Raw genomic sequence first — 17,956 nt, 5'->3', positions numbered from 1 at the left:
AAACGACGCAGAGTGAGTGAGCGAGAGGAAGCAAAAGACGATTTTCATTTTTCTCTCTCTCTCGGGATTCACTCGAACAGCTCAGACGGAAGGAGACGTAGTAGAAGAAAATCACCGTTGCCTTGGGGGGTAATTGCAAACTAATCAGTAGTCGTATCTTCAAGCCGCCAAGCCTTATAATCGACCCCATAACTTCGTTCGAAAAAATCGACAAAGAGTGAAAAAGGAGAGGGGGAAAGGGGGGAATCCAAACGAGAGACAAACCCACCGACTCCTGCCTGACCGTCTGACAACCACCCTCGCTCGCTGATCCCACACCTTGTAGCCTCGAGATAGAGAAAAAAAAGTTCAAAAGAGAAGATTAGGGGGGAGAGAACGAACGAGAGGGCTAGAAACAGACAGGAAGGAGAAGACGAAGTATGAGATCGCGAGTGGAAACGTAGAAAGAGAAAAATGGAAAAAGAGGAAAGAGCGGGAAAGGAAACAAAGTCTCTTGTCGAAAACGAAATCGAAGAATAGGGAATTTATCCTCCTCTTATCGCCGACGACGAAAGACCTATTTTACTTCAACCCGATGAGAAACGAACGAAGCACTTAAGCCGTCGCCTCACCGGATTGACGCTTGGCGAATTCGTCGAGAACGTCGAGGGCCTCCTTGATCTTGGCTTCGAGGGCATCGTCGTTTTCGAGGAGGTAGAGGAGTTCGGAAGAGTCCATCTCGAGGAGCATACCGGTGATCTTTCCAGCGAGATCGGGTTGAGTAGCGTGGATCTTGGGGTAAAGACTGAACGAGTTTCGCCAGGAGAGAGAGAGAGTCAGTTTCTGATCTCGTGAAGAAAGAAGAAGAAGAACAAGGGAAAGAAACTTACGCCTCTCCGAGCATTTGCTTCTGCTCTTGAGGAGCAGCGTTGGCGAGCATAGCGGCGGTGAGTCCGGAAGAAGGTTTTTGTTCTTCAGCGCGAGCCTTGTATCCTTGAGGACGAGCTTGTTGACCGGCTTGTCCAGCGGGACGAGGGACACCGTTGGGAGGAACGGTAGCTCCGGCGGCACCACGAGCGGGAGCGGGAGCGCCGTTGGGGAGAGTTTGTCCGGGACGTTGAGGAACTCCAGCGGGGAGAGGAGCTTGTCCAGGTTGACCGGGTCGTCCAGCGGAAGGAGCTCCTCCAGCAGCGGGTCCACGGTTACCTCCAGGGGGAGGAGGAGGGTATTGACCGAATTGTTGAGGGGGAACTTGACCGTAAGGACCCATAGGAGGCATTCCAGGCATGTTCGGGGGAGCGTAGTATCGGGGAACGGGGCGTCCTCCGGGTCCAGGTTGAGGGTATCCCATAGGTCCTCGAGCCCCGGGTTGAGGGTAACCTTGAGGAGCTCCAGGGTAGTACATGGGAGCTCCGGGCATGTAAGGAGGAATACCGGGGATACCAGCAGCTTGCTAAGAACGACGAGACGTGACTGTCAGTACGATGATGACAAGTCAGGAGAGTAAGGGGAAAAGTGAGACTTACGAGTTGCTGAGAACGAATTTGGTTTCGTTGAGCGACTTGAGCCTCGAGTTGTTGCTTGCGAACGTCCTTGCGTTGAGCGAGCGAAACGTAGAGGGGCTTGGTGCCGATCATCTTGCCGTTGAGTTCGGTGACGGCCTTGGTCGCCTCATCGGGAGCCGAGAAGCAAACGAAACCGAATCCTTTCGAAGCGCCCTTGTCGTCCGACATGATCTTGCAAGAGGTAATTTGTCCGAAAGGTTCGAACTCGGCCTTGAGCTTCTCTTCGTCGACGTCGTCGTCGAGGTTCTTGACGTAAAGGTTGACACCTTGGTACTTGAGAGTTTGCTCGTACTTCTTTTGTTCGTAAGATTTCTTGAGTTCCTCCTCTCGTTCCGACTTGCGTTGAGCGCGAGCGACGTAGAGTTGTTGACCTTTGTAATCCTTCTCGTGGAGAGCATCGACGGCCTTGGCGGCATCCTCGTGTTGTTCGTAGTTGACGAATCCGAATCCCTTCGATTTACCCTCGTTGTCGGTAGTGATGACAGCCGAGGTGACCTTTCCGTAAGGTTCGAACATTTGACGGAACTCTTCGGTGTCGACTTCGACGGGAACGTTCTTGACGTAGAGGTTGGTGAAGTGAGCGCGGATTTCATCGATCTTCGCTTGACGTTCACGCTTGGGGATGTGAATTCCGACGTAGACGACCTTGTCATTCAAGAGCATACCGTTGACTCCCTCGATGGCGGCACGAGCGGCTTCGGCAGTGTCGTAGTGAACGAATCCGTAACCGAGAGAGTTTCCTTGTCCATCGACGGCGACCTTGCACGAGAGGATGTTTCCGAACGCGGCGAAGGTGTCGTGGAGAGCCTTGTTGTCAATGTTCTCGTCGAGGTTCTTGATGAAGATGTTTCCGGCTCCGTTCTTGCGAAGAGCGGGGTCACGTTGAGACCACATAATTCGGCAAGGTCGTTGCTTGATCAACGAGTAGTTGAGTTGCTCGAGAGCGCGTTCACCTATAAGGATTGTACGAGTGAGTCAATACAGCTATTTCGACGAGGCGAGAGAGAGGAAAAGCGACTTACCATCCGAAGAATTGAGGTAGTTAACGTAAGCGTAACCGAGGGAACGACGGGTGACGGCATCACGGCAGACACGGATCGAAGCGACCGGACCGATCATCGAGAAGACTACGAAGAATGTGCGTCAGTTCCAAGTCCCTTGAAAGAGAATGATTTCGCAGAACGAGGACTCACTTTCGTAAAGCATGGCTTCAGTGACGGAAGGGTCGAGTTCTCCAACGTAAAGGGAGGTCGAAGGAGAAGGTCCAGCATTGTCCTTTTCCTTGTTCGAGGAAGCGGGAGCGGCAGAAGGAGCGGGAGTCGATTCCGACTTGGTCTCTTCCTTGTTCTCCGACGCAGGGGCGGGAGTCTCGGCGGCGGCAGCGGGAGCAGGGGAGGTAGATTGAGCCTCAGGGGCGGGAGAAGTGGTCGATGCGGCGTCGGTAGACATGACTTTAAACTGTTAGCCGAGTTAGAGGGAGGTGAATGTAAGCACTTTGTTACTCAACCTCCGGAGGGACTTTGACCGGTTCAACGGGTCGTAATAAACTCACAAAAGAGATAGGGAGGGTTTAAAGGGGGGTCTGGGGGGAGGAGAGGTAGGCTGGCGGGCTTTTGAAAGGGGAGAGAGAAGAGTTGCTGATAAGGCAGACGGTCTTCGCGAGCTGGGTCGGCTGCGCGGCTGAGAGGGTTTTCTGGAAGAGCTGGTTTCTTCGATCCAAGTGGATCGGTTGGGCGGGCTTTGAGAGACGAGAGTTCGTGAAGGAGGAGAAAGGGCAAAACTTGATGAAAAGCTCTCTCCCTCTCCCTCTCTCACGCGCTGAACAAGTCTCGATCTGCTGTAGCCCACTTAGAAACACTGCAAGTCCGGTACCGCCGATTAGACGTCCGGAGTCGCCTCGAGAAGAGAGTCGATCGTTTCCCCCTTTTCCCCGATCACATTCCTCGGCTCTGCTGCTTCCGTGCGCTCGTTCAGGTTAAACCACAGAGACCCTCAGCTCAGTAATAATGTAGGGAGAGGCCGTGAGATTGATTGGCGGAAGCTTTTCTTCGCGGGAATTGTTCGTTTCGCACTCTTGACAGCTTTCCGGCGCTGGCGGGCTCTGTCTGCTTCGTTCCTCTTCAAACCTACTCGTCGAGATTGTCATGGGGATCGTAACACAGCTTCAATACAACAAACGGTCCACTACTTGAGCCTGAAAATTACGATCTCAAGAAAGAAAAGGAAAACTCAGTGATCCTCTGCTTTGTCCACGAGGGATAGGAGAGACTCCCAGGCGAGATGGTGAACCCGGCACTCACGATATCCATATGGCAAAGAGAAATAATGGCAAAACGTAATTTGCCCTAGAAAACACCCGCTTCGAAGTCGAAAACGAAAGCTCCCTCAATACTCGGGAGTGCCAGTTCCTTGAATTTCTGATGCGCCTCGTCCTTAGCGACATAGTAATCCCTCGCTTTCTCGTCCCCGAACGTTACGACAAAAGTATGCTATTGCGAGTTTCGCAAGCCCAGAAACTGTCAATTTCGTTTACGCTTGAACAGCTTTCAAGATCGAGAGAACTCACGTCGTAGCCGTTCGACATCCCCTCGGGACTGTTATCCTTGCCTCCCGTTACAGCGATATATGATTTCCCTGATTCGTCGACGCAGCGAGATTGGAGTGCGAGAAAGGAAGAAGCGACGAGATGTCTTTCGGCTGAAGTTGCCGATTCTTTGTATTTGAATGAGACGATGTGTGTGATGATACCCATTCTCGTGTATTGTATTCGGTTTCGAGTGAACAGGAGGAGAGAGAGAGAGAGGTGCGTTCGTTTGCCAGCTTCAACCTCGTCCTTCTCCCGACACGGCATCATGGTGAGTCTCTCCGATAACACTAGCAGAGATCGTCCGAGCTAATGTACGGTAGGAGATCACAGCATGGAGTCAAACGTACACGAGTTCCACCAATTCCCGACTCGGCAGAGGTGGAGCGGAAGAAGAGGGAGAAACAACGGGAGATGATCAAGCAGTACACTGGTCTCGTACAGGAACTACAATCAAAGGTGAGTCTACCCTCGACTCTCAGCTAGCGAGATGAGATTCATCAAGGAGGTCGAGTTGAATGATTCGTTCGAGCAGATGAAGGAGGAAGATTACTCGAATGAATCGTTACAATTGACTACGACGGTGTTAGGGATGAACCCGGAGTTCCACACGGGTTGGTCAATGAGACGGACGATCTTATTGAAAGGGTTACTTCCACCAGAGTGAGTGTTCCTTCCATCCGTCTCTCCCTGGTTGGAGGCGCTAATCGGCTCGTGTTGTCACCGATGTAGAGCTTCGGTCGAGGGGAAACAAGCGATCCTCGAACGAGATCTAGACTTGACGAATCGTTCGCTCAAATTGAATCCGAAGAATTATTCAGTTTGGGAGCATCGAAAATGGGTTCTCGAGACAATGCCCGATGCAGATTGGTCACTCGAGATCAAGATGGTTGAGTTGTACCTCGAGAAAGACGGTCGAAACTGTGAGGATCGCTCTGTCTTCAGTATCTTCTGTCTCGTTCTCACTGAATCTGATGGAATCCTTCTCACTCGTGCAGTTCATAGCTGGGATTACCGACGCTATCTCATTTCCTCGATACTCTCGATTTTTCAAGATCCCGAACGATTGAAGCTGAGAACGAAACCGTTACCGAATCCTTTACCAACGACTGAAAGTGAATTACAGTTTACGACGAGGAAGATTAGCAAGAACTTCAGTAACTTTTCAGCTTGGCATTACCGGACGAAACTATTGACGAAGTTGTGGGAAGAGAAAGGGTGGGAGGATGAAGGGAATGAGGAGAGGAGGAAGAGAGTCGATCAAGGTTAGTCGGATTCCTCGTCGCTCTTTCGGAGCCGAGGGGCTCACTAACAAAGTTCAATACTGTTACAGAGTTCGAGTTGGTGAAACAAGCGATTTGGAGTGACCCGAATGATCAAAGCGCTTGGTTGTATCATCGTTGGTTAGTTGGATCAGGTAAGTCCTCGTTCTGTGTCAGATTTTCGGACGACTACCATTCGAGCTCACAATGTTGCTCTCTATCAGGTACTGCGCCGTTGGTGAAACGCGAGATTGAAGGGATTGAAGAGCTATTGGAAGAAGAACCTGATAGTCGATGTTTGTTCTCCTCCGCTTCTTCCTCTCTGTGCTCTCGCTCACTGAATCATCTCCCTCGTCGCGACAGGGTGTCTCGATTCCCTCGTACATCACAAACGACTCCTCGTGCAACTCCTCGACGTTTCGAACCAAGAAACGAGAACAGAACGGGAAGGATTGAATTTGGAATGTAAAGAAATGTTGGATCGACTGCAAGAAATCGATCCGATGAGACGGAACAGGTATAGCGATATAGGTCAGTCTCCACTCTCTCTCGTTCTCACCTCGTTCAGGCTTAAGTGTTGGGACTGATGTTATGAGAGGGAAAATTGGGAGAAAATAGCGTTGCAGATCGTACCGGGAGTTAGGAGATGATGGACTTTGGCTGTAGTTCAGCGTCTTCTCGCTTGCTATGAAGTGAACACCACACTGCCTGGAAATTTGGAGAGAATGTGCGAACTCGACCTCTTCAGCGCTTCAGCGCACGAAATCGCGAGCTCGTTCTCCTCCCCTCTTCATTTCTCACATCGCATCTCACGAATCAATGACGTCCGACGAGAATCCAGCAAGTGATAAGCTTTCTATGGTAGCGCTCTGGCTCGTAGCAGACCCGGAGATCTCAACTAGTTCAGTGATCTGATCTCCTTCCCCCTCTCTCCGCTTGACTAACCACTCTGAACGTCGGTAGCTTTGTCTGAATTGATCAACTCCCTCGCTGCTCGACACTCGACTCCCCACTTCGACCCACACGTCACCCTTCTGACCAGAGTCCCTCTCGTCGATTCCACCTCCCTCCTATCTACGGTCTCCTCTACTCTTTCCGACTGGCGACAATCCAACCTATCAGATAACGACTCACTTGAACTCTCCTTCACGAAACTGGGAACGAAAGCTGCTCAATGGAATTACTTCCAATACCTATTCGCTCAAATCGAACTATCGACTCAATTACGCTCACTACGGAAACAAGTTCGGGAGGGATTGATACCAGAAGACCAGAGAAAAGGGGTCGAGGACGATTATTTCCCTCATCTTTCGTTGATGTACGGAGTTGATTCGAAAGAGGAGGGAAGAATCGCGAATGAGATTATCCGAGAATTGGAGGAAAGGGGGGAAGCAGGACAAGACGGAGAGCGATACCAAGTCAAGGGTATGTACAAGTTTGCCGCGAAGGAGGTATGGTGTGTCAGGTGCGAGGGAAAGGTCGAAGATTGGGAAGTTTTGGGGAAAGTAAAACTATGAGGGAGAGGTACGAATCAAGGTCAGTTCTTCGTTCTCCGAAGCCCTATTGAAAACGACGAGCTGACATGTTGTATCAGATTAGCTTCCGGTCACGGCATTAACGTCAGTTGAAGGAGACTTTCGAGCTGTACAGAAAAACTAGGATTTCTTGTTGCCTGCGACGTTCCGACACCTACGACTCTTGACACCGACAATCCGTCACGCACTCTTGTCTATCCCCTACAGTACCGATACAACGTTCGACAAGATTCCTAGAAGCTGGTTTAACGAAGGAGAAGAGCAGATTCGAGGGACGCTACAGAGCTCGGCTAATATATGGAGTGCAGGGCACAGAGGGAGTTCAGTGGCAGTGGAGGAAGAGAGGCGTAGGACTAGGTGATCGCGTAGGCTTTCAATAGACGTCTTTCCTTGATCAATCGACGCTGTGCGAAACATCGAAAACTGGATTTTCCTTCCAGTCGCTTTCTCGTCGCGTGCATGAGTCCTGCTCTCTCCTGATAGTTTGAGATCACGGGTCGCGAAGAGCGCATCATCGCAGATAAGAGCGCACAGAAGTACTGTAACCTTGATTTCGGCTCGGAAGGAGAGATTTTAAATTTTGAACTTCTACTTTCTCCCTCTCACACCTTTCACCGTCGCATGGTCAAAGCGACTCGAGGTGAGTGGTTCGCTTGCGAGCTAAGTCGGCCTGAGCTAACCCTTAGCCAACCATTCACTAGGAGTTCTCATCACTTGGTTCGTCTCTCCCTCTCTCCCTACTTCCGTTTACGTAGCACTCACTGACCGAGCCCATCGAATGTATGCAGTGACCCAGCAGTGAAACAGATCCTCCTACAACTCGACGAATCCGGACAATTAGGTCGTTTCATCATCAGCGATTTGGACGATACTCATCTCCTGATCGCCCCTGACTACGTCGAACGAGTTCAAGACGAATTGGAATTAGAATTGGAGAAGAATCATTTCGCTCAAGGAGGTGGTGACGAAGAATAAAACCAGAAACTCTACCAAGTTCTCGCAATTATGGGAATCGGTCCGGAAATCCCAGCTCATTTACTACCACAAGCTCAAGCTTCAACTAGCGCAGAAGGAACGAGAAAGGAGGAAGTCGGAGGCGCGGGAGGGGGAGAGGAAGACTCGGATTCGGATTACACACCAGATTTACCTCCAGAATTACTCAAAGCTCGTCGAGAACCTCAAGCTTCCACGTCCTCCTCCGCCTCTACGTCAAAAGTTGTAGCAGGTCCTCAATTACCTCCACATCTCCTCGCTTCCTCGTCTTCTCGACCATCTCCATCACGACCCGATTCAGATTCAGAAGAAGATTTCGGACCAGGACCTTTACCGCCTCCTGCAGGAGTCAGCAACGATGACGGACTGAACGAAGGAGCGAGAGCGTTCTTGGAGAGGGAGGAGAGACAGAGGGAGAAGGAAAGGAAGGAGAGGGAAGAAGCAGGGAATAAGAAAATGAAACGAGAGGAATGGATGCTCGTTCCTCCTAAGGAAATGGATCTCATGTCTAGTGCGTTTTCTTCCAACTCTTTCTATCTTCCTCTCGGAAGAGAGCAGAACTGATAGATTGGTTATGATCTCGCAGCAATGGATCCAACTAAACTCAAATCACGGTCTTTCCAATCTGGTCCGAAAGCACAAAAATCGACGAGATCAGGAGGAATGGGGGGAGCCGATGAACCGAATCTCTGGACGGAGACGCCTCAAGAACGTCAACAAAGGTTACAAGATGAAGCGTTGGGGAAGAAACGTAAAGCTGAAAACGCTACTCCTGCCGAAGAAGACTCTGAGGAAGCTATGAGAAAACGAGCGAGGGACAGGAGGCTGAAAGAGGAGGTCGAGAGACATAATTCGAGTAACAGGAAAGAGAGTCTGTTCGAATCGCATGATAAGAAGAAGAAGAAGGGAGGGAAAGGGGACAAGGAAAAGGAGGAACCGCAAGGATGGGATAGGGATCGTGATATGTCGATTGGAGGGAGATTGGTAGACGATGGGAAGAGGAAGCAAATGATCAAGGATGCGAAAGGGTTGGGAGGAAGATTCGGTAGTTCAGGTTTCATGTGAAACGAATCATTGTAGCTCTCTCATCTGTCTCGAGTGTCGAGAATGGGGTCAAGCGTGTTTGCCACTCTTGAGACAGTCGGCTGGACGAGAAGCGTCAGCGAGACAACGGCCTTGGGCCCTCGGTTGACCGATCGAAAACCTGAAGAGAAAAACAAGGCCCGCGAAGCAGCTCGCATTTCGTCCCAGAAGAGCGACACCGATACCCTGACATGCGCTAACAACGCTGAGTGTGATTCCCTTCCACTCTGAACTCGCACGGCAAAAAAGCTATGTTGTTTTTGGAAATTTTCGTTTTTTTGGACAAAGGAGTTCTTTTTCAAAACTACTAAACCCTTCAGAGTTCACAACACACCTTTCCCTTCCCCTACTGATTGCGTTGTTTAAGCGCGACCAGCTCCGGCAACAGCAGCGACGGCGGTAGGACTGCATCAAACAAACGAACGCGAGTCAGCGAATTGTACCTCGGTCGACTGAGAAAAGGCAAGCTCACGAAATCTTCTTGCCGTCCTTGTTGAAGCGGACACGGGGGGGAGGAGCACGGTTGCGTCGACCCTCACGGGAACGAACACGAACGACGTGGGCGTGGATAGCGCACGAGATGCAGTAGTGAATCTTGAGGTAGAGCTTGGGGAGAACGTACTCTACGGAGTTCGTTGCATTACGTCAGTCTAGGTCTTCTAAACAGAAGTGAGACACGGAACTACGTACCAGGGTAGACAGAGGCATCGGAAAGATCACGGATGGCAGCGGTCTCGACCATGTTGCGGACGGTGAAACGACGAACAGCCTTGTCCTATACATTCGTGTCGTGGTTAGTCTAGAGCGTACAAGGAGGGCATAGAGAGAGCGCGACTCGCCTTAGGGCACATGCGAGAGCAGTTGGAGCATCGGATGGAGGCGACGTGGCCACGGCCGTTCTTGTTGCGACCGCCGGATCTTCTCTTCTTCGTCACTAGATGCACAGAACGTACATAGAGAGGAGGGGAGAGAGACGAAACGAGAGAGTCAGTACGAGTTGTTCTGCGCTTCGGCTCGTTTCGTTTCAGATGTGTTTTGAGCGGTCTGAAGCTGTTTGTCGGGCGTACTGGTGAATCGTTAAAGGTCGATGGAAGAGTCGAGGCGGAGTCGAATCGAGTTCGAAAAAATGGAGGTGTGGACGAGCGATTGTCGGCTACCTCGCCATTCTAGACCTTTGCTACTGCCTTTGGTCTCATTCTATACCCTCGTCAACTCTATCTCTACCCTCCTCCACCACCCTTTGACAGTGTCGAACCCGATCGATGTCTTTTTATCCGACCCCTCAAAAAACTTGTCCTCCCTCTTCCATCGCTCTGTTGGTCGATTGCGTGGTCGAGATAGTTGCAGGCGGTATAGCTTACTGTTGACAGACGGGTGACTTGCTGCTGGTAAAGGCGGAAAGTAACGAAGAAGAAAAGAGAGCTCTCCTCTCCTCCAATTTCACTTTCGCTCCCTGAGTTCGAATTTTCGCTATTTTATCTCACTTCTCGCTTCTCTTTCGCCGTTTTGTAAACTACTTCCAGTGACTATCGAGCCGCTCTAGCACAGCGTGGAAAAGCGTACTGATTTTCCGGTTTTCTCTTTCGCTCGCTGTTTGTCTCTCGCGAATTAGGTTAGCTCCTCGCTACGTTGACGATTCTATCGATCAGTGAGAGTCCCGACTTCAAAAGAACATGGATGAATGTGTTTTTCTGCCGAACACGACTTGGTGAAATTCTCGCGAAGTTTGCGCAACACTTTCTTTCCCGCTACTCTCGCCTCAGTCACCTTCTTCCGCGCGCAAGATCTCAGTCGAGTGTCTATAGATTCAATCTTGCGCCCCGTCATCCTTCTAGATACCCGCGCAGGTCGCCAAGCACTCGGAATCGAAACTTTGCCATCATTCAACAAAACTGTGAGAAACAACAACTCTCCACTCTTCTACCTCCAGTCTGACCACCCAGCTGACGAACTACGAGTACTAGATGGCGTCTTCATCCAATGACGCACCGGGAACCACGGAAGGAAGGGATCATCGTCTCTCACAACAATCTCAACCAGTGACGGTCACTCGTTCGATGAGTCGTCGTTCAAGTCTCGCCTTGTCGAACCCTACAGTACCCGGTCCCTCCTCAGTACACACAGCGAAGTCATCCCTTCCAAGTGCTCGACGAATTGGTTCCACTCCCTCCTCCACCTCGACTTTAAATCCCCGAACTCGTTCTTCTACATCACTCGCGACTCGATCCAGTACCCTTACGGCCAAGAGTGCAGCAACGACTCTCTCAACCTCTCGAGCTCGACGCGTTTTGTCGGAAACATCTGCTCATCAACCAACTTTTTCCTCTTCTTCCTCCTCCGCATCACTCAACAATCACAACAACGTCGCGACTGGAATCAGAAGATCGACCTCTTCTTCAATCGCTTCGATAAGATCTCCACCTCGTCAGGGAGTGAGGAGGTATAGTCGTGCGGAAGCTGGAGGGTTGACTGGATTTGGAGTTGTGAAAGCGGGACCGAGGGTAGTTAGTCCGGTTAAACTCGAGAGGGAACCAGCGACAACGGCGAATCGAATTGGGGAGTCATCTACATCAATGCGACCTGGAGGAGGAGGAGGAAACGTCAATGACCCTTACTCGACATCGTTCCAGCGACCAACTTTCGCTTTCGAAACGTCTTCAACTTCCTCGACTTCGACGAAACCACTGCCACCAGTCGCTCCCAGAGGTAGCTTTGCGATCAGAGGAGACACGAAGACGAGTGACGATGAGGACGAGTTGTACCTTCAATCTCCTCGGAAAATCTTTAATCCCCTTTCCTCTCCCTCGAAATTCTCGCCTTCTAAGAATGCCTCACCCTTCCGTTCTACGTCTCCCACGAAACGATACCAGGGCGGAGGAGACGAGAACATGGACCTCGACCCGACAGTTACGATTCCCATTCGTCCTTCTTCCCCAATTCGAGGCGCTCTATCGCCTCGAACCCTCATTGGCGGGAATGTCGCCGCACAGACTCTTCGACGAACGAAACCTTCTCGGAAGATTGAAGAGGTCGATTCGTCTTCGGAGGAGGAAGACGACGAACTCGATTTCCTCAGTCCGAGGAAGAAAGCGAAACTTCCCAGTTCGACCACGAACACCGCCGAGAGACTTCCTCGTTCAGCGCCTAGCACAGTAACGAGGAATACCGGATATGGATCACGGATCGCCGCGAGAACGAGAACTTCGACGGGAACGACGTCCGCCAGAACTATCGACCGATCCCAGCTCCTACGCAGCCCTCCGCCGAAGAAACCCGTCTCAGTCCTTCCCAAGCCGTCGACAGATGGCTCGGCCACTCGACCTCTCCTTTCGTCTGCTCCGATGCAGAGAACTGCTGGTCGAACCTTCGCACTTCCTTCCTCTCTTCCTCCTGTTCCTCCCATCCCTTCGTCCTCTCAATCGTCACTTCCCGCTCCTGCGCTCTCGTCACGCCCTTCTCTCTATTCGAGGCCAGCTCCGCTTCAGTCCCGTCCAAGCGCATCTACTTCTTCCGTCTCGCAAGCTCCTCCCGCTCCCATCTCTCGACTCCCACGCCGTATCTCGAATGAGCTCTCCACATCCGCTCCTCTTCCTCCTCCGCCAGCTCCTTCCGCGCAACTCCTCGCACGTTCGACGTCCCCAACTGGGACCGATCCCTCCCTTTCTCTCATGTCGATCGACGAATCTCGAGAAACTTCGTTCTCGCAAGATCAAGGTGGTGCTGGAGATATCTCGACGATGTCCACGACGAGTGTCCGTTCGGAAGATACGGCGAAACGATTAGCGAATTTACAGAACATGTTGAGTCGGTTACAAATGCCGAGGAAATCAGTCGGTGGAACGATCAGTCGCAGAACGAGTATTGAGAGTGCGAACTCTTCGATTCTTGAGGGAGACGAGTCGGAATTGGGAGGAGGAGGAGGAGATGCATTGATTTCTTCAGCTCGACAACGAGGTCCTTCCGTTAGTCGACTCCCTTCCGCCCGTCCAAGAGGTGGAATCGTCGATACTTCTTCGACATCCTCTTCGTTCAGAGGTTCTCGTTCAATCTCTCGACCTCCTTCCTCGACATCGACTACGAGCGCGGGCCCTTCTGCTCGTCGCATCAGCTCTTCTTTCCTCCCCTCGCAGTCCTTCGACCTCTCTTGTTCGTCCTCGATTAACCCCTCCGAACTATCCATGCTCGACAACGACGAGGCTTCTCGCACGGAAACGTTTTCGGAATCGACGATCAAAGTACCCCAAACGAAGAGTGTCTTGAATGGAGTGGTTGCTTTCGTCGATGTTAGGACTGGAGAAGGAGATGATTCGGGAATGATCTTCTGCGATATGTTGAAGGGAATGGGTGCGCGCGTGAGTCTTAGCTTCCTCCCATCTCTCTCGACGAAGCAGTCGATCTCACCTACCAACACGCTGTACAGGTAACGAGTCGACCCTCGTCCTTGACGACTCACATCGTCTACAAATCTGGGAAACCCTCAACTCTTCAATTCGTTCGATCTTGCGTTCGTCGCCCAAAAGTCGTCGGAATCGCCTGGGTCGTGAGATGCGCTGAATTGGGACAAAAAGTCGATGAGAAACCTTTCATCGTTGTCGAGGAGAAGAAAGAGGTAGATCAAGAGAATAGCTTGTTTGCGGTTGGAGCGGGGAAAACGATTCCCGCTCAAAAGGTGAGTCTCCCCTGTCTCCTTCTTCTGAGGATAAGTGTGTTGACGAGTTTGAGTGAGTTTGTAGCGTCGTCGTTCGATGGAACCGAAAGCTTTGGCCGCTTTAAACAGTTCAGTCAACTCTGCCAATCTTGCCTCCTCGAACCCTGCTCGTGAGCCCTTTTTTCTATACATCTCTATGCGCCGCAAGGAGACATTCGCTGACTATCGCGCGATCTTTCACAGTCAAAGCGTCAATCGCAGCATCTCTCGAACGTGCCCGACTCCGCTCTCTCCAGTTCGCCCCAAAGGTTGGAAGCCCTCTCGCGAAACGAGTCTTCGTCGTCCCTGACGTCGAGGACGATCACGAAGAGATGGACGCAGACGAGTAATTTACGGTTTCCGCTCGGATTTATCGGTTTCCCTCTCATCATCGACTCGTTCTCCTTTCTCTCTCTTACTATCTCCTTCTCGCTTTCTCGCTTTCTCTCCCTTTACTTCCAATCGTACAATCTGTCAACTAGCAGCCCACGTTTCTTCGCGCTCTTTCCCATCGATTTGTTTTACGTTTTTTTGTCTTTTGTAACTTCGTAGATGTTCTTACTCGCAGTACTCCTCATTGGTCGACTAGACGTTCTCGTCGCCATTCAAACAAATTCCATTCCTTCCACTCTTTCACGTTGTCTTCAGAGATTGAGTTCGAGCGAATATGCGTTTGGCTCCGCGAAACTGCCGACGAGCAAGCTCGGAGACCTTCCAATCGAGGACAAAAACTCAGCGGGCTACTTAGCGACCTCGTGCTGGAGAGCTCCAAAGATGGGCCGAGAGCCTGGGGGCTGGCGGGGAAGAGAAGGGAACGACCAAATTCGGCGTGTAATCAAGCTCAATCTCACATTGTTCTTTCGATTCCGAGTCAGCGTCAATTCTGACCAACTTCTTACAACCTCGACGATAGACTATATTTACAACGACAAATAACGATTACACTGGAGAATTAGCAGGCAATGAACGTTTGGAACAAGCTCATTCGAGTTTCCACTTGTTGTCCTGTCCAGTAGTGCTTCCCCCCTACTTTAGCTCATGTGACGCCATGTAGAATGAGAGCAGATACTACTGACCTTATAGATCTTGCTCTGCAGAGACTCGCGAAAGAACGGTAGGTTAGCTGTATCTCGCGAGACGTTCGCAAAAGAGCAAAAGCTCGGTTTACCTTTTTGAGAATACATTTCCCTTCCTTGTACTTCTGCGACGAATCAGGCGAGACGAACTGTTCGATTCCCCGTAATCAGAACCCTCCATCTCGAGGCGACGCTACAACGAGAGGAAGAAAGGAAGCAAACGAACGTATTTCCAACCCAATTCAGTCGAACAACCCGCGCATGATATCGCTGTGTAACCTCACTGTCAACTGTATCTCACCTTGTCGATACAGCTGAAGAGAACGTACGAGCGATAACATGTCTCCCCGACATTAGATTCTTCGAAGCTTGCGAACCGATCTCGACGTTAAACCTGAGACTCTTCGTCGGACTCAGTACCGCTGACACCGGTACTGAATCCGAGAGAAGACTCACACGCTCCTCAGTAAGAACGCAGGTCCTGAACCACCTTGGAAACTTCGAGAAACGAGTTCATCGGTCAAGGCGAGTTCGAGAGAACAGGTCGAGCAGCGGAAGGTCGGGACGTGCGAGGGGATGAAAGTGTGAGAGTCGGATCGAGTGAGAGTCGCTGGAGGAGGGCTCGACATTAAGGAGGGAGGGAGGGAGGGAAAGGGCAGCGATGTGGAGCTCCCGACTCCTCGATTCAAAATCTCGCTTGCTTACTGTAAGGGCTTTCGCAAAGTTCGGTTTGACTCTCTGCTCCGAGCTGCCAAGGTGCTATAAACTCAAGTCTACTTGTTACATACCGATCAAATGAAACAGAATGAGAATATTCACAGTGGGATGAAAGATGATAGAGGAACCAACAACAAAAGATAAGCAGGGAGAGACACAGACCAACCATGAATGCACAGCAAACTAAAATGGGAATCACAAGAATACTGACCATGAACGGAAGAAGGATGAAAGGATGAGTGATGACTGAAGAATATGGAGATGAAAATGGGTACCGAAAATGAAAATGCTATGATCCTCCTGCTCCTTTCGATGCACGACGTAAGCTATCCTTCAACCCTTCTAGTTCCCTTCTACGTTTCTCGCAGTCTTCAACGAGAGCTTTAAGCTGTTTTGGAGATTCGGAAATCGATTGACCTAGTTCGAGTCGGGATCGGATTGAGGATAATCGGGAGTGCAGTACTGCGTAAGGGGCGTAGAGTTCGTAGAACCTCGAACGGGAAGATGTCGAGGAGGGAGTCACAGTGAAAGAGGATGAGGCAACAAGAGGCGGAGGACGAGGAGGATGAGAACCGTTCGGTATTGTCGTTGTTGGGGGAAGTGGTCGATGAGCAGATGCAGTAGGAGTCGAGCGAGGTTGAGGTTTGATGTCCGTCGTGTCGTCAGAGTCGGAAGAGTACCATCGACTCGTTTCTTGTTTTCTCCGTTTTTTTGGTTTCTCCTTCTCCTTCTCCCTCTCTTTCTCCCTTTCTCGTTCCCGATGACTCGGTTCTCTACTCCTACTACTACTCTCGACACTCTTCTTCACCGGCGAAGAAGAAGAAGAATGTTTCCCTTCACTTTCCGAAGCGGTCGAAACAACTGTCTTCAAGATCGTTTTAACCTTGACCTTTTCCCTCGGTTGTCTCGGACTCGTTGACGACGAATCTGATTCGGCTGCCGTGGTTGTCTGACTCAACCCATTCAATAATTTCCTCTTCTTCTTCGCCGATTCTCCCCCACCCTCCCTCTCTTCCGACTTTGTCCCGACCACTTCCGCTAAGGGTAAATCCTCATCGATCTCTCCTTCGGCATCAACGTCATCGTTCTCATCGTCCACAATCACCGGTGGGACCAGTCGTTCTTTCCCTTTCCCCGTCGATTTCGTTGAAGCAGAGGAGGACTTCCGATCGTTCTTAGCGGCCTCCTTTTTCAGGGATTCTTTCCCTTTCATTACTCCTCCTCCTCCTGCTTTCCTAATCGGCTTCGTGCTCGAATCCGATTCCTCTGCTAAAGGTTTCGAATCGTTCGAAGGAAGCAGGTTCGTTACTATCGATTCTGGCGAAGTTCCTAGAGTACTCGTGGTCGAAACCGTCGAACTGAGAGGTTTATCGCTACTACTACTAGTCGACGAATTCGAGCTCGACGAAAACTGTCGAATTGGTTGAGTTTGAGCTGGAATCGGATTCGTCGTTGGGAGAGGAGGTGGTAATGGAGAAGCAACCGGAGTTGAATGACTTGAAGAAGCCGTCGAGGAAGATGCAGACGAGGTGGAAGTCGAGGAAGTCGTTCGGGATTTCTTTTGAGTCGCGGAAATTGCGAGGGGAAGTGAACCTTTGCCGATGCGGAAACTTGAACTGGAACTGGGAGAGGGTTTTGGACCGGTAGCGATGAGGCGAGAGGCGTGTTTCGTTGTCGTAGTAGTGGGGGGAACGATCAAGGGAGAAGCGGGACGAGAAGGAGGAGAGGAAGCGAGTTGAGAGGGTCGGGAACGAGAATTGCTCGAAGAACGGGAGGAGGTCTTCGAAGGGGCGGAGTCCAGGAGTACAGCTCTGAATCAAGTATATTATCCAAGTGAGCAATGCGAACTAAAGAGACGTGGGAGGAAGGTGGAGTGAACTGACTTTTTGCTTTCCTTTTCTCTCAATTCTTTCTCCCTACTAGCCTTCAAATTCAGACTCGCCTTCGCCATTCTGTCCGCCTTCGAATCACTCTGTAACACCGCTCTATGTGATACTGTTGCTATTGGGTTCAGGTCTCTCGAACCAGGTGAAAGTCGTAAGATTTGAGAATTCGGAGTTTGTTCGGGTTGTAAATCGAGTGGATGGGAAACTCCATCGATTACGATAGCCTAACCTCATCCTTCCCGTTAGCTCGATGTTCCGCGCAGAGAGAGAAAGAGAGGAGGAACTGACAGGTTGTTTACCCGGTCTCAAATCGAGTTGAACTTTTCCTCCCGCTTTCAATCCTTTCGCTTTCGCGATCTCTACCAATTGTTGCAACACATCTTGATTCAATCTCAATTGGATCGCTCGTTCTCCTCCTCCTCCTCGCGTCGTCGTCGTCGTCGGGGGATGATGTGATGCAGGATTATTCGAAGAAGAAGTCGATTCGGCTGCGGCGGGGGAAACGAAAGAGGAAGAAGAGGAGGAGGGAGGAAACGGAAGGATTCGACGTGGGTGGGATAGATCGAGGGGCATAGGAGCCCAGGGAGGA

At 50.9% G+C, this 17,956-nt stretch overlaps 9 protein-coding genes across 9 annotated transcripts; 4 read left to right on the top strand and 5 right to left on the bottom strand.

Annotated features, from left to right (window-relative positions):
* Positions 1 to 594: 594 nt before the first annotated feature.
* Positions 595 to 2,993, bottom strand: PAB1 (polyadenylate-binding protein; the record flags this gene model as incomplete). Its single annotated transcript, XM_076629753.1, has 5 exons — positions 595 to 784; positions 870 to 1,432; positions 1,506 to 2,497; positions 2,567 to 2,671; positions 2,738 to 2,993. 5 exons carry the CDS (start codon positions 2,991 to 2,993, stop codon positions 595 to 597), a joined length of 2,106 nt encoding a protein of 701 aa, XP_076490380.1.
* Positions 2,994 to 3,889: 896 nt separating this feature from the next.
* Positions 3,890 to 4,296, bottom strand: JCM6883_006731 (Dabb family protein; the record flags this gene model as incomplete). The annotated part of the gene is made up of 2 exons (XM_076629752.1): positions 3,890 to 4,033; positions 4,111 to 4,296. 2 exons carry the CDS (start codon positions 4,294 to 4,296, stop codon positions 3,890 to 3,892), a joined length of 330 nt encoding a protein of 109 aa, XP_076490379.1.
* Positions 4,297 to 4,396: 100 nt separating this feature from the next.
* BET4 (Rab geranylgeranyltransferase BET4) lies at positions 4,397 to 6,907 on the top strand (the record flags this gene model as incomplete). The annotated part of the gene is made up of 9 exons (XM_076629751.1): positions 4,397 to 4,399; positions 4,462 to 4,587; positions 4,664 to 4,791; positions 4,861 to 5,051; positions 5,127 to 5,393; positions 5,462 to 5,545; positions 5,615 to 5,686; positions 5,754 to 5,921; positions 6,354 to 6,907. The coding sequence occupies 9 exons, from the start codon at positions 4,397 to 4,399 to the stop codon at positions 6,905 to 6,907; spliced, it is 1,593 nt and encodes a 530-aa protein (XP_076490378.1).
* Positions 6,908 to 7,546: 639 nt separating this feature from the next.
* On the top strand, positions 7,547 to 7,900 carry TFB5 (TFIIH complex subunit TFB5; the record flags this gene model as incomplete). The annotated part of the gene is made up of 3 exons (XM_076629750.1): positions 7,547 to 7,565; positions 7,627 to 7,642; positions 7,714 to 7,900. The coding sequence occupies 3 exons, from the start codon at positions 7,547 to 7,549 to the stop codon at positions 7,898 to 7,900; spliced, it is 222 nt and encodes a 73-aa protein (XP_076490377.1).
* Positions 7,901 to 7,930: 30 nt separating this feature from the next.
* JCM6883_006728 (GPALPP motifs-containing protein 1) lies at positions 7,931 to 8,983 on the top strand (the record flags this gene model as incomplete). Its single annotated transcript, XM_076629749.1, has 2 exons — positions 7,931 to 8,429; positions 8,505 to 8,983. The coding sequence occupies 2 exons, from the start codon at positions 7,931 to 7,933 to the stop codon at positions 8,981 to 8,983; spliced, it is 978 nt and encodes a 325-aa protein (XP_076490376.1).
* Positions 8,984 to 9,363: 380 nt separating this feature from the next.
* JCM6883_006727 (uncharacterized protein) lies at positions 9,364 to 9,852 on the bottom strand (the record flags this gene model as incomplete). The annotated part of the gene is made up of 4 exons (XM_076629748.1): positions 9,364 to 9,406; positions 9,474 to 9,624; positions 9,692 to 9,776; positions 9,841 to 9,852. The coding sequence occupies 4 exons, from the start codon at positions 9,850 to 9,852 to the stop codon at positions 9,364 to 9,366; spliced, it is 291 nt and encodes a 96-aa protein (XP_076490375.1).
* Positions 9,853 to 10,965: 1,113 nt separating this feature from the next.
* Positions 10,966 to 14,038, top strand: JCM6883_006726 (BRCT domain-containing protein; the record flags this gene model as incomplete). Its single annotated transcript, XM_076629747.1, has 4 exons — positions 10,966 to 13,353; positions 13,422 to 13,670; positions 13,735 to 13,819; positions 13,893 to 14,038. 4 exons carry the CDS (start codon positions 10,966 to 10,968, stop codon positions 14,036 to 14,038), a joined length of 2,868 nt encoding a protein of 955 aa, XP_076490374.1.
* Positions 14,039 to 14,669: 631 nt separating this feature from the next.
* On the bottom strand, positions 14,670 to 15,393 carry JCM6883_006725 (uncharacterized protein; the record flags this gene model as incomplete). The annotated part of the gene is made up of 6 exons (XM_076629746.1): positions 14,670 to 14,693; positions 14,765 to 14,779; positions 14,857 to 14,913; positions 14,991 to 15,034; positions 15,094 to 15,158; positions 15,221 to 15,393. The coding sequence occupies 6 exons, from the start codon at positions 15,391 to 15,393 to the stop codon at positions 14,670 to 14,672; spliced, it is 378 nt and encodes a 125-aa protein (XP_076490373.1).
* A 377-nt stretch (positions 15,394 to 15,770) lies between these two features.
* JCM6883_006724 (uncharacterized protein) lies at positions 15,771 to 17,940 on the bottom strand (the record flags this gene model as incomplete). The annotated part of the gene is made up of 3 exons (XM_076629745.1): positions 15,771 to 17,292; positions 17,365 to 17,591; positions 17,656 to 17,940. The coding sequence occupies 3 exons, from the start codon at positions 17,938 to 17,940 to the stop codon at positions 15,771 to 15,773; spliced, it is 2,034 nt and encodes a 677-aa protein (XP_076490372.1).
* Positions 17,941 to 17,956: the final 16 nt, after the last annotated feature.

Source organism: Sporobolomyces salmoneus, assembly GCF_050403485.1.
Source record: "Sporobolomyces salmoneus JCM6883 DNA, S_salmoneus_JCM6883_v1_ctg6, whole genome shotgun sequence".
NCBI classification, from domain to species: Eukaryota; Fungi; Basidiomycota; class Microbotryomycetes; order Sporidiobolales; family Sporidiobolaceae; genus Sporobolomyces; species Sporobolomyces salmoneus.
Note: the sequence above shows the minus strand (reverse complement) of the source record. Positions and strands in the feature narration are given on the sequence as shown.